The sequence below is a fragment of the Procambarus clarkii genome, chromosome 64 (genome assembly GCF_040958095.1).
Source record: "Procambarus clarkii isolate CNS0578487 chromosome 64, FALCON_Pclarkii_2.0, whole genome shotgun sequence".
NCBI classification, from domain to species: domain Eukaryota; kingdom Metazoa; phylum Arthropoda; class Malacostraca; order Decapoda; family Cambaridae; genus Procambarus; species Procambarus clarkii.
In genome coordinates this window covers 21,520,352-21,535,780 of record NC_091213.1, presented here as the reverse complement: position 1 = coordinate 21,535,780, position 15,429 = coordinate 21,520,352, and the positions used below count along the sequence as shown (strand labels likewise).

The following is a 15,429-nucleotide window of genomic DNA, read 5'->3' as shown; positions in this document are numbered from 1 at the left end:
GGGGCACACGTGAGGAACACAAATGCGAACAAGCCTGAATGGTCCCCAGGACAATATGCAACTGAAAACTCACACCCCAGAAGTGACTCGAACCCATACTCCCAGAAGCAACGCAACTGGTATGTACAAGACGCCTTAATCCACTTGACCATCACGACCGGACATAATGAGGTGATAGCCGAGGCTATTTGAACCACCCCACCGCCGGCACTCGGATAGTTATCTTGGGCATAGCATTTTACCAAATCACCTCATTCTTTGGGGCACACGTGAGGAACACAAATGCGAACAAGCCTGAATGGTCCCCAGGACAATATGCAACTGAAAACTCACACCCCAGAAGTGACTCGAACCCATACTCCCAGAAGCAACGCAACTGGTATGTACAAGACGCCTTAATCCACTTGACCATCACGACCAGACATAATGAGGTGATAGCCGAGGCTATTTGAACCACCCCACCGCCGGCACTCGGATAGTTATCTTGGGCATAGCATTTTACCAAATCACCTCATTCTTTGGGGCACACGTGAGGAACACAAATGCGAACAAGCCTGAATGGTCCCCAGGACAATATGCAACTGAAAACTCACACCCCAGAAGTGACTCGAACCCATACTCCCAGAAGCAACGCAACTGGTATGTACAAGACGCCTTAATCCACTTGACCATCACGACCGGACATAATGAGGTGATAGCCGAGGCTATTTGAACCACCCCACCGCCGGCACTCGGATAGTTATCTTGGGCATAGCATTTTACCAAATCACCTCATTCTTTGGGGCACACGTGAGGAACACAAATGCGAACAAGCCTGAATGGTCCCCAGGACAATATGCAACTGAAAACTCACACCCCAGAAGTGACTCGAACCCATACTCCCAGAAGCAACGCAACTGGTATGTACAAGACGCCTTAATCCACTTGACCATCACGACCGGACATAATGAGGTGATAGCCGAGGCTATTTGAACCACCCCACCGCCGGCACTCGGATAGTTATCTTGGGCATAGCATTTTACCAAATCACCTCATTCTTTGGGGCACACGTGAGGAACACAAATGCGAACAAGCCTGAATGGTCCCCAGGACAATATGCAACTGAAAACTCACACCCCAGAAGTGACTCGAACCCATACTCCCAGAAGCAACGCAACTGGTATGTACAAGACGCCTTAATCCACTTGACCATCACGACCGGACATAATGAGGTGATAGCCGAGGCTATTTGAACCACCCCACCGCCGGCACTCGGATAGTTATCTTGGGCATAGCATTTTACCAAATCACCTCATTCTTTGGGGCACACGTGAGGAACACAAATGCGAACAAGCCTGAATGGTCCCCAGGACAATATGCAACTGAAAACTCACACCCCAGAAGTGACTCGAACCCATACTCCCAGAAGCAACGCAACTGGTATGTACAAGACGCCTTAATCCACTTGACCATCACGACCGGACATAATGAGGTGATAGCCGAGGCTATTTGAACCACCCCACCGCCGGCACTCGGATAGTTATCTTGGGCATAGCATTTTACCAAATCACCTCATTCTATCTGATGGTATGATGCTGATGGTGTATGATGCTGGTGGTGTATGATGCTGGTGGTGTATGGTGCTGTTGGTGTATGATGCTGGTGGTGTATGGTGCTGGTGGTGTTTGATGGTGGTGGTGAATCTGACACTGTCATATATATATATATATATATATATATATATATATATATATATATATATATATATATATATATATATTATATATATATATATATATATGTCGTACCTAGTAGCCAGAACTCACTTCTCAGCCTACTATTCAAGGCCCGATTTGCCTAATAAGCCAAGTTTTCCTGAATTAATATATTTACTATAATTTTTTTCTTATGAAATGATAAAGCAACCCTTTTCTCTATGTATGAGGTCAATTTTTTTTTATTGGAGTTAAAATTAACGTAGATATATGACCGAACCTAACCAACCCTACCTAACCTAACCTAACCTATATTTATAGGTAAGGTTAGGTTAGGTAGCCAAAAAAAGCTAGGTTAGGTTAGGTTAGGTAGGTTAGGTAGACGAAAAAACATTAATTTATGAAAACTTGGCTTATTAGGCAAATCGGGCCTTGAATAGTAGGCTGAGAAGTGCGTTCTGGCTGTTAGGTACGACATATATATATATATATATATATATATATATATATATATATATATATATATATATATGAGGGGTACCACCTCTGGTGCAAGTGTAGGGACCCATAGCCTCGGAGAAGAAAATAAAGAGTACTCAGAGAAGACCTTGTGGATCCTCACTGAACACTTTCATATTTTCTTCTCCTACCACCCTTATTCTTTTGGTATGTGTGTATATTTATCTAACTTTATTTGAAAACGTCATTACACAAAAAAAGTTACAATATTGATTATATATATATATATATATATATATATATATATATATATATATATATATATATATATATATATATATATATAATATATATATATATATAATTTTTTTTTCTTCCAATAATATAGTATTCGCTTGAAATTAACAGCCTGGTCAATCAGGCTGTTGGATTCAACTCCTCTCAGTTTTGTTATACGAGTTACAGCATGGTTAATCACATCCAAAATTAAAGTTATTTCCAGATGCAGTCCTAAAATTTTTAACATTGCTCTCACTAGTGTTAATGTAGATTATTTCATAATTTAAATAATATATTTAATTACTGTAGTACATTTTAACAACAATTTAACTTATAATTTTTGCAGCATAGGTCATTTGAATATAAGTATTTTATTAGAAACTATTTCCTTCAGGTCTTCAGGGAAAATTCTTGAGGAGATGCACAAACTGCAAACAATGTGTGCATGTCCGAAGCAATGTTTGCAAGTTCTGCCAGTGTGACTTCCGAAACAGTAGAGAATTAATGAAGAAAGAAGAGGAAGCCCGTTTTCTACTTAAAGGCAAGAAGGCTTTAGAACGAAATACAGCAAGCCGGGTTCTACGAAGGATTGAAAATCAGGTATTGAAGTTTGTCTACATCTGTTGTATTCATTTGTATTCTTCTTATGCTGAACTTGCTTGATAAGGTATAGAATCAACATGAATAATGCTGTACAGTACTTACATACTATTTGTTTATTTATTTATATACAAGTTAGCACACTGGGATTATGAGAGTACATAGCATTGATGTTTTTACATTCTTGTAAAGCCACTAGCACACATAGTGTTTTGGGCAGGTCCTTAATCTAACAGATAATTTTAAATAGGCAATTTAAAGCTTAAATGGAAAAAAATTGGCTGGTACATTGTAAGAAAGTATCACAAAGATTACTATGTACATTAAAGTAAAATTTGAGGGTTATCAACATATAAATTGTAGCATAATTTGAGGAATATTTCAAGGTATAATATAGTAAGATATGCATTCAATATAACAATCATGATATAAGGTGATAGCAATGATTACAATGGAAAAGTTGTATGGTTTAGGCACATATATTCTGGCATTGGATTTCATAAGATACAGTGCGAGTTTAATACACTAGTTAGGAAACTATCAAGAAAAAATTTAGGTACTTTTTGGTTTTATTTTTTAAAATGGCAGAAGTTGGACAGTTTTTAAATTTGTTAGCGAGTGAGTTCCATAGACAAGGTCCCTTTATTTGCATAGTGTATTTACACAGAATAACTTTGACTCTGGGGATATCAAAGATATATATATATATATATATATATATATATATATATATATATATATATATATATATATATATATATATATATATATATAATTTCAATTCAATCATCTCTGTCATTGATGTATATGGCAAAAAGTGTGTGGCCCAATACAGCACTATGTCTTAACGTAATGGGTCCAAGGGCCCATAAGGTCTCGACAGCATTAAGGGCCCTTTAGCAAACCAGTGTGCTGGGGCCCCTATGACACCCATGACGTCTTTGTATCATTTCAAGTTTGTACATGTACTTCTTAAGATATGGGCACCATACAACTGCTGCATATTCTAGCTTTTGTCTAAAAAAATCATGAACAATTTATTTATTATTTATCCATGAATGCCAGAACTAAACCCTGTGGTACTCCACTCGTGACATTTCTCCAGTCCAATACATTGCCTCTGATTACTGCCCTCATTTTTCTATCAGTTTGAAATTTTTTAATCCATGTTAGAAGCTTACCTGTCACCCCTCCAATATGTTCCAGTTTCCAGAACAAACTCTTATGTGGAATTCTGTTGAATGCCTCTTTTAGGTCCAGATAGATGCAGTCAACCCAACCATATCTTTCCTGTAAAATTTCTGCGGCTCGATCATAGTAACTGATTAAATTTGTTACACAGGATCTTCCATTTCAAAATTTTTTATTTTTTATTTTTATTTTTTTTCCAGCACGCACAAGGAAGCTTGATGCAGATAAACTTACATTAGGATCAGAAGGTGATAGCGATAATGCCTTGGAAAAAAATCCTGACGAGCTACAAGTGCAGCAGGTGCATAAAGTCCAAAAAGTACCGCAGGTGCAAGAAATTCAACAAGTACAAAAAGTTCCGCAGGTGGAACATTTACAAAAAGTTCCGCAGGTGCAACAAGGGCTACCATTAGCAATCATTCAGAAACAGCAAGAAGTACAAGTAGTAAAATTTGAACCACAGGGAACTACACCAGGAAAACAGTGTAGTAACAACGGAATGGGAATTTTAAAATACCTGAGGAAACAGGTAAAAAAGGACAAACAATAGAAATGGTTCCTTACACCTTATTATTTGGTAGTTTATAGGTATTTTACTTATAATACTTTATATTATGTCTACAGTTTATAATTTAGTTTACAGTTAATTTACTTTTCAACTTCCATATCTTACATGAAGGATTTTTACTGTTTTTCATTTTTAAAACCTTATTAGTATCATTTATAGTTTAGTGTCAATTCACTTATAATACAATATATGGAATAATTTACTAAATTCATTTAACTATAATAAATTTAAATAAACATTTTTACCCCAGGATGAGTTTCAGTCACCCTACCCAAAAAATTAATGTTTCTTTATTACTAATCTTGTGAGAGGTAGCTTATTGTGCAGCCCATACTCATTCTGTGAGTGTTAGTTTATTGTGCACCCCATAGTCATCATGTCACCCAAGCCTGCTGCAGCTGCACCTGAGGGGTGGTGTAGGGAACCATTAGTGTACTATTATGATTTGAGAGAGAGAATGCTCTGTGGACAGAGCATCAATATGGCTTAAGGCATTGAGCTTTGCCTCAAGATGAAGCTTGGGCTGATCTCTGATTTGCTTCTTGGGAGTCTTCATTTACGTGCACCCCATACTCAACCACTTTGTAGTAATTAATTGTGCAACCCATACTCATCCTGTTACCAGTAGTTTGTGCAACCCATACTTATCCTGTGATCCCTATCCCTCTACTTCAAGTCCCTCAAGGGGCGCACGAATTCAGTTTGGCATACTGCATCCTGCCTTCCCATCCCTAGCTACTGACCCATCACAATATTTTATTTTATTTTATTTATATATATACAAGTAGGTACATTGGGGTTGTGAGAATACATTGAATAGTACAGTATTTACAATCTTGTAAAGCCACTAGTATGCGCAGCGTTTCAGGCAGGTCCTTAATCTAACAGATAATTTTAAGTAGGTAATTTCTATCAGAATTGATAAATGATAATAAATACATTGTTTACATACATACATTACAAATACATACATATAAGCTCAAAAGCTTCATTGAAGGTTGTAACAGAACCCATGAGCACCACACCAGAAATAAATACAGTTTTGATATTCCAAGAGTACGACTTAATCAAACTAGAAATGCTCTACAAATCAAGGGACCCAGAATGTGGAATGATCTTCCCAACCATGTTAAAGACTGTACCTCTCTCAACCAGTTTAAGATAAAAACTAAACACTACCTAATAAATTCACTAACCTACCTTACCCCTCTATTGTCAACCCATGTCTGTTATTTTTTTTTTTTTTTTTAATCAACACTGTTTGTCAACCTATTGTATTTGTGCTGCTTTTTCAGTCATGTTCCCTCTTTTTTTTATCTTTATTTGTATTTGTTCTCAACACATTTTATTCTTTATGCTCAATTAGTATTAAGTTCTAGATATTAATGTTTTTCCTGCCCGAAACGCGTTGCGTAATAGTGGCTTTAGGCATTGTATGTACTAGCTCTATCTATATATCGATCCATTAATGTAACATTACTTGTATGTATGTACCTTACCTGAATAAACATATTTATTTATTTATTTATTTATTTATACAAGTTTAACTCTGGGGATATCAAAGAGATATTTATTTCTGGTGTGGTGATAATGGGTCCTATTACATCTGTCCAGGAAGAGTTTCAGAGCAGGATTTGCATTTAAGAACAGAGTTTTGTAAATGTAGTTGACACAAGAGAATTTATGGAGTGAGATTATGTTTAGCATGTTTAGGGAGTTAAACAAGGGGGCTGAGTGTTGTCTGAAAGCAGAATTTGATATTATTCTGATAGCAGATTTTTGCTGGGTGATGATGGACTTGAGGTGGTTTGCAGTGGTTGAACCCCATGCACAGATACCATAGTTGAGATAGGGATAGATTAGTGTATAATATAGAGAGATGAGAGCAGGGTTAGGTACATAATATCTGATTTTGGAGAGTATACCAACTGTTTTAGAGACTTTCTTAGTTATGTGTTGTATGTGGGTACTGAAGTTGAGTCTCTTGTCTAAGAATAGACCAAGAAACTTTCCATCATTGTTATTGCTAATGTTTACATTGTCATCTGAAGCTGAATTGCATTTGTAGATTTGCTTCCAAATAAGATGTAGTAGGTCTTTTCTATGTTAAGTGTTAGTTTGTTGGTTGACATCCATAAGTGGACTTTTTTTAGTTCATTATTAACAACATTACAGTATTTAGTGTATGTGGGTTGGGGTTGGAGTAGATGAGTGTAGTATCATCAGCAAACAATATAGGTTTCAGAATGTTAAGAACATATACATCCTGCCTTCCCATCCCTAGCTACTGACCCATCACAATATACATCCTGCCTTCCCATCCCTAGCTACTGACCCATCACAATATACATGTAGTAGAGTGTTTTCTGTAGGCAATTTTCTAATTATACAATCATATGTTGCCCTCAGCTCTCCTATTTCATACATACTTTTTTTCTTTTGCAAGGGAGTAATTACTACATCTACATTACAATCCTCCCATGGTGGTGTAAATTTTCTCTTGGGCACAGCAATACACTCTGAAATAACATCATACTTAATAACATTAGAACATAAGGTATTCATATATGCTCTTTTCTTCATCATACATTGTTCAGTACTTCCCACCTTTTGAACTGAGAGGACCAATTCATTAGCTCCCCCACCTCTCATTAATCTAATGGCAGAAGCTACATTTATCTCTGCAATTCTATCCCAATACTCTGCAGATTCAACTCCATCCTGATTTTCTCAATCATAGCATTTCTTGGGCATCCTAAGATAATTCTCATGGCTTCATTTTGTACCTGTGGGAGGTTGGTGCTGGGGTTACTGTGGGAGGTGTACTGTGTGAGGTTGGTGTTGGGGTTACCTGTAGGAGGTGTACTGTGGGAGGTTGGTGCTGGGGTTACCTGTGGGAGGTGTACTGTGGGAGGTTGGTGTTGTGTACTGTGGGAGGTTGGTGTTGGGGTTACTGTGGGAGGTGTACTGTGGGAGGTTGGTGTTGTGTACTGTGGGAGGTTGGTGCTGGGGTTACCTGTGGGATGTGTACTGTGGGAGGTTGGTGTTGTGTACTGTGGGAGGTTGGTGTTGGGGTTACTGTGGGAGGTTGGTGCTGGGGTTACCTGTGGGAGGTGTACTGTGGGAGGTTGGTGCTGGGGTTACCTGTGGGAGGTGTACTGTGGGAGGTTGGTGTTGGGGTTACCTGTGGGAGGTTGGTGTTGGGGTTACTGTGGGAGGTGTACTGTAGGAGGTTGGTGTTGGGGTATTCACCTAGTATATCTTGTTTCTGGGTGTACTAACCTAGTATATGTTGCGTGTGTGTGTGTATACTCACCTAGAATATCTTGTGTGTAAGTACTCAACTAGTACTCACCTAGTATACCTTGTATGTGTGTATTCACCTAGTATATCTTGTTTCTGGGTGTACTAACTTAGTATATGTTGTGTGTGTGTGTATACTCACCTAGTCTCACCTAGAATATCTTGTGTGTAAGTACTCAACTAGTACTCACCTAGTATACCTTGTATGTGTGTATTCACCTAGTATATCTTGTTTCTGGGTGTACTAACTTAGTATATGTTGCGTGTGTGTGTATACTCACCTAGTCTCACCTAGAATATCTTGTGTGTAAGTACTCAACTAGTACTCACCTAGTATACCTTGTATGTGTGTATTCACCTAGTATATCTTGTTTCTGGGTGTACTAACCTAGTATATGTTGCGTGTGTGTGTGTATACTCACCTAGTCTCACCTAGAATATCTTGTGTGTAAGTACTCAACTAGTACTCACCTAGTATACCTTGTATGTGTGTATTCACCTAGTATATCTTGTTTCTGGGTGTACTAACCTAGTATATGTTGCGTGTGTGTGTGTATACTCACCTAGTCTCACCTAGAATATCTTGTGTGTAAGTACTCAACTAGTACTCACCTAGTATACCTTGTATGTGTGTATTCACCTAGTATATCTTGTTTCTGGGTGTACTAACTTAGTATATGTTGCGTGTGTGTGTATACTCACCTAGTCTCACCTAGAATATCTTGTGTGTAAGTACTCAACTAGTACTCACCTAGTATACCTTGTATGTGTGTATTCACCTAGTATATCTTGTTTCTGGGTGTACTAACCTAGTATATGTTGCGTGTGTGTGTGTATACTCACCTAGTCTCACCTAGAATATCTTGTGTGTAAGTACTCAACTAGTACTCACCTAGTATACCTTGTATGTGTGTATTCACCTAGTATATCTTGTTTCTGGGTGTACTAACTTAGTATATGTTGCGTGTGTGTGTATACTCACCTAGTCTCACCTAGAATATCTTGTGTGTAAGTACTCAACTAGTACTCACCTAGTATACCTTGTCAGACCTTGCCTATACCCTATACAGACCTTGTGTGTGTGTACGATCATATGTGGCATTCTTCCAAGAAAAGGAGTTAGAAATGAAACGGTATAATCAGATCCTTTTATACAACACATTGAGAAAGAATAAAGGTTAAGTGTGGTATCAGTAAGATTTACACACTAGTCCACACTTGCGTGGTGTACAATATGTGTGTGTACAATGTAAGTGGAGGCAGAGTTGGAGGGAGGGAAATGTAGTTGGTGGACCTGTGGTCAGGGTGGCTCCAGAGGTAGGGTGTCAAATTTCAGTGTTTATGGCAGGGTAAGGGAATGGTCGTCGGTGGTCTTGTGATTCAATATTTTCTTGTTGTCGCTAAGTTACACTTTTTCAGGTCTATATAGTACAATGGCCAGTCCTCATGTACCTAGTAATTATGTACCTTAAATTATGTACGTAAATTATGTAATTATGTTCATGTACCTAGTAGCTAGTAGTTATAGTGTCAGTTGGGGGTTAATGGGCCAGGCCGAGCGTGCCTGTGCCCCACAAATATCACCCTTATTGCTGACTAGTTGGTATAACGGCTTTTCCCAAACCTCTCTCTCGCCAGAATTATACTGACATGTGAATATCTTTGGCAGTTGATGAATCCTAAATATAAATAATAAATAAATAAATGTTTATTTAGGTAAGGTACATCCATACAAGAAATTTTTACAAAGATTGGTGGACTTATAGATAGATTCATACATTGCATAACTGCATGGCATAACTGGCAATCCCCTCACAGTGTTCAAGTGAGAACTGGATAAGCACCTCCAAAGGATACCCAAGTATGCCAAGTATGCTGCCCTGAGGAACACCAATGTTGATGGGTAGGGTGGGAGAAATTGAATTATTCACAGAAACATACTGGAGCCTGTCAGTGAGGTACGTAGGATTTGAGGTATTGCAGGGGATACAAGACACTGATCACTGGTCTCCCATTTGGTCCTCATTGCTTTATCTTACTATTATTGAATGTCAATAACCGTATTATGCAATTTCAATTTCTTCTATTGCTTTCTTTATTACGCACCCCATACCCATCCCGTGGGCCGTGGTGTAAAGGATTACAGAGGCACATAATCGGTTCAGGACCTGAACCCTCTAGTTCGTTTAGCTAAGCAAATAACAAATGTTTGACGCTAGTTACAAAATTATTAATGTTGTATACACATGTACACACACACTCATACATACATATATATATATATATATATATATATATATATATATATATATATATATATATATATATATATATATATATATATATATATATATACATATATGAATATGAGAATGAAAACTCACCCATATATATATATATCTATATATATGTATATATATACATATATGAATATGAGAATGAAAACTCACACCCCAGGACTATATTCGCATATAGTCCTGGGGACCATTCAGGCTTGTTCGCATATACATATATATATATATATATATATATATATATATATATATATATATATATAATTATACCAGTATAATCTAATAATATATACTGGTCTAATAAAATAATTAGACCAGTTAATACTCTCACTCGTTGTGTTAGGATATGTTAGCTTGATAAAACTGACTGTTCATTGTTGAGAAATGTGTTAACAAACAATATATCTGACTTATCAAGACTGTAGCTTGCTTAGCAAAAGGAACTTTTTTTAAATTTGGGTTCAGTTTAACTACCGCTCAAGGGATGAGTAATTGGGGCATAATAAAGGAACTAAGCTGATAAAATGAAAGATGGGAAAACAACATTAGAAAGATAAACTCGAGAGACGTTTTCATGTTAACCCGAAAATTATTTGAGGAGCAAGACAGACTGCGGGTCAAGCAATTGGTCTTTATGCTATCGTGATGGGGGATCAGCCATTACACGTGTTAATGACTCTTGTATAGTTGTGTAGTTAAGGACATCAGGGTAAAGGGGTAATGGGCATTGTGGTTGATTGTTCTACCTGGGAATCCTCCACTGTTTTATATCTTATGTATGTATGTATGTACTAACCTAGTTGTGGTTGCAAGGGTTGAACTTTGGCTCTTTGGTCCCGCCACTTGAATACATACACTTTCCATACACTTGAAACTGTGTATGGAATCAGCCTCCACCACATTACTGCCTAAAGCATTCCATTTATTAACTACTCTGACACTGAAAAGTTCTTTCTATAATCTCTCTGTGGCTCATTTGGGTACTCAGCTTCCACCTGTGTCCCCTTGTGCGTGTACCACATGTGTTAAATAAATGTATGTATGTATGTATGTACGTATGTATGTATGTATGTATGTATGTATGTATGTATGTATGTATGTATGTATGTAAGGAGAGAGAGAGAGAGAGAGAGAGAGAGAGAGAGAGAGAGAGAGAGAGAGAGAGAGAGAGAGAGAGAGAGAGAGAAAGAGATGAAGATCGAGACAGAGAAATAGATATAGACAGAGTCAGGGAGAGAATGTTAGACACAGAGACGTATAGATAAGGATATGCAAAGTCAGTGAGAGAATGACAGAGATAGAGCGAGGAAAGAGACAGAGAGATAGGCTGACACAGAGAATGTCAGAAACTAGGAGAGGCAGAGACAGAGGGACAGGGACAGACGGACAGGGCCAGAGGAGGGACGGGGGAACAGAGGGGGAGCAGTGGGACAGGGAGGGAGACAGGGACAGAGAGGGGGGCATGGACAGAGACAGAGACAGAGGGACAGGGTCAGAGAGGGGGACCGGGGGACAGAGGGAGGAGAGGGGGGCAGGAGACCAAGAGAGAGGGGACAGAGGAGAGACAGGGACAAGGGGACAGAGATGGATAGGGGGACTGGAGGAAAGGGAGGGGGACAGATGATGGACAGCGGACAGAAAGAGTGGGCAGGGGGACAGAGAGGTACAGGGGACAGAGAGATGGACAGGGGGACATAGAGGAACAGGGGGACAGAGAGTGACAGGGGGACAGAGAGAGGAACAGGAGGACAGAGAAGAACAGGGGGACAGAGAGAGACAGGGGGGACAGAGACAGGGACAATGGGATAGAGAGGGACAGGGGGACAGAGAGATGGAAAGGGGGGACAGGGGGACAGAGAGGGGGACAGAGAGGGGGAAAGGGATCTGGGACAGAGGACAGAAAATGTGGGCAAGGGACAAAGTGAGGGACAGGAGACAAAGATGGACAGGGGGGACAAAGATGGACAAGGGGGACAGGAGGAAAGGGGGGAGATGTATGAGGGGAAATGTTTGCGGAAGATGGAGAAGGGGTATTTAGAACGGTAAGTTAGAGAGGGGGCAACTAAGGCCCATCATTGAAAAACAAATGAGCATCATTGCAATAGCAGGAGCCACGCACATCTTTAGCCTGCGTTGTTGAGACATTGTCAATTAAGCGGTGTCCAATAGCAGTATCTTCGGTATTTAAGCGTTACCTTAAAAAATACTGGAATATTGAAAGCTATTAATCCAGATATTAATCCCCTTGTGCAACGCACACAAGAGGCAACAGCTTCTAGCTCTACAAGCCGCAATATAAAATAGAGAATAGGCGATTGTTTTCACTCACAGTGTAATAAACCCACGGACCCACCCACCCGCTGAAGCCGTAAATGCCAAGACATTACTTCCGTTTAAAATTAAGCCGGAATAATCCTCAGGTATGTGGAGGATGTGGGAGGCCTTTGATCAACCACCGACTTCCTGCCCCGTCGACGGGGCCATCAGCCCTCAGTGTGCCCTCAGCCAAAATAATGTGAAACATGTATGTGGGTGTATTAAATATTTTAATTTATTATTTCCAAGATTTAGCTGTTAGCTCTTGGACCCCGCCTTTCTAAGCGTCGGTTGTCTAATGTACCGACTCTCGGCCTCTTTTCCTCCATCATATCTAAACAACATATATTTTTATCTAACACACTCACACATCCCCAAGATGCAGCCTTTAGCAGCTTCCTGACTTTCAGGTTCCTATTTACTGCAAGGTGAATAGAGGCATTAGTGTGTGTATGTTTGTGTCTGTGTGTGTGTGTGTGTACGTGTGTGTGTTTGTGTGTATACTCACCTAGTTGTGGTTGCGGGGGGGTTGAGCTCTGGCTCTTTGGTCCCACCTCTCAACTGGCAATCAACTGATGTACAGATTCCTGAGCCTACTGGGCTCTATCATATCTGCATTTGAAACTGTGTATGGAGTCAGCCTCCACCACATCACTGCCTAATGCATTCCATCTATTAACTACTCTGACACTGAAAAAGTTCTTTCTAACATCCTAGTGGTTCATTTGGGTACTAAGTTTCCACCTGTGTCCCCTTGTTCGCCTACCACCCGTGTTAAACAGTTTATCTTTATGTACCCTATCAATTGCATTTCTCGCAGCCTGTCCTCGTAACTCATGCCTCTTAGTCCTGGGACTAGCCTATTGGCATACCACTAAACTTTTTCAAGCTTCGTCTTGTGCTTTTTTTTTTTTTTTTTTTTTTTGAGATATATACAAGAGTTGTTATATTCTTGTACAGCCTAGTACTAAGTATATGGTGTTTGGCTAGATAAGAGTAAAACTGCTTGTAGATTAGTTTTTCAAAAAATGTTGACAAGTTAGGCAGGATTGATATAGGTCTGTAGTTGTTAACATCTGTGAGATCACCACATTTGTGTACAGGGGTAACTCGCTTTTTTTAGGATAACTGGAAAGGTTTGGAGTTCAAGTTCAAGTAGCTTTTCAAAAAAATGTTGACAAGTTAGGCAGGATTGATATAGGTCTGTAGTTGTTAACATCTGTGAGATCACCACATTTGTGTACAGGGGTAACTCGCTTTTTTTAGGATAACTGGAAAGGTTTGGAGTTCAAGTGACCTGTTGAAGAGCATGAGAATTCTTTGGAGACAATTCCTAACCTATACTTCTTCTCAAGGTCATGTTTTTTATTAATGGGTTTAATATTCCCTTTGTAAGCAAGGGATTGTTAAGCCTTTTGGTTATGCTTACAAAAAAGTCACAGGACAGACATTATCAGCAGCAGTTATAAAATTGTCAATAGCAGTTTCATTGTGCAGCCTAAAACTTAACTCCCTTGACTCTAGAGGTATATATATTAGGTTTAGGTTAGTTTTTTTAATTAAACCAGCCAGGATGAGTGAAGCCATGAAGGGCGTTTTTATTAATTAAAACACCCAAATGTTGGGTGCTTCAGGTGTTGTTCCTCTTGGATGATCTTGTACCTCTCTGTCTCACACCTGTAAGAATGAGTGATATGGTTAAGGGGGAAACAAAGTGCAGGCAAGGCAATGGAGGCCAGTAGTAATCTTAGGGCTAGGATAATTAGAAATTAGAGAAATTAAGTAAGAGAAATTAGCAAGAGAAATCAGGTAAAATTTATTATACTTAACTTTTGTATCATCAGTTTAGTAGTAAATCTTCATCTTCATCATCATCATCTTCACTGTCACAAAGCTCCAGGTAGGGCTCGGAAACATCAACATCCTCTTCCTGGTATCCAAATAAACGCTTTGCATCACTCAGCTTGTCAGAACACAACTTTTGCCCTTGCTTCAAAAGAGCCAAGATTCCACTCTTATTTTTGGTTGATAGGTGCTTCTCTTCAATAGTGTACTTGTTAGGATCCTGTAATATATAGACTATTTAATGGGGTTTAAGACATTTACAAATTTCCCTGAAAATACTAAAGAAATTAGAATAAATAAATAAAGTTTTCGGTAAAAGTTCAAATATATGTAAAACACACCAGTACAGTATATGAAAACCATGGAATTGTCTACCTGTCAAAGTTGTAAATAGCAAGACTTTACTCAAGTATAAAATTCTGCTGGATAAATGTTTATGAAGAACTGAATTGCAACACACATTTAGGCTGTTAGCTTACCTTGCTTAGATATGAAGGAAAAATTCCACATAACAACTCTTCAGTATGTTCGGTTAAAATCTCTCTCTTATTCTTGTAATATGCGAGATAATGCAGCATTTCTTGAACAGTGTGTTGTTGCTCTTCTCTGGATCTCTTCTGAAGCTCCACATCTTCTACTGCCTTCTTTTTTTGAGCAAGGGACACTAATAAAGAGGAAAATTATATTTACTGCAAGTAAACTACAACTCAATTTAATGTAATTACAGTTTAGGTACTTGCATTATACATACTATACATAGTTTATTGTGCAGTATCAACCTGATAAAAACCTACGGATTATGATACTGCACCTATTTTACAAACAGTAGTGATGATATTTTACTTCAAAAATAAGTAAAGCTTATCCATTATGCATGCTA

The 15,429-nt window shown here is 38.7% G+C and overlaps 1 protein-coding gene across 1 annotated transcript; it reads right to left on the bottom strand.

The window, feature by feature from the left end:
• Nucleotides 1–14,331: 14,331 nt before the first annotated feature.
• On the bottom strand, nucleotides 14,332–15,202 carry LOC138354750 (uncharacterized). The gene is made up of 2 exons (XM_069309239.1): nucleotides 15,029–15,202; nucleotides 14,332–14,769 (listed from the first exon to the last, which is right to left on the bottom strand). The coding sequence occupies exons 1-2, from the start codon at nucleotides 15,125–15,127 to the stop codon at nucleotides 14,545–14,547; spliced, it is 324 nt and encodes a 107-aa protein (XP_069165340.1). The 5' UTR covers nucleotides 15,128–15,202; the 3' UTR covers nucleotides 14,332–14,544.
• Between the last annotated feature and the right edge of the window lie 227 nt (nucleotides 15,203–15,429).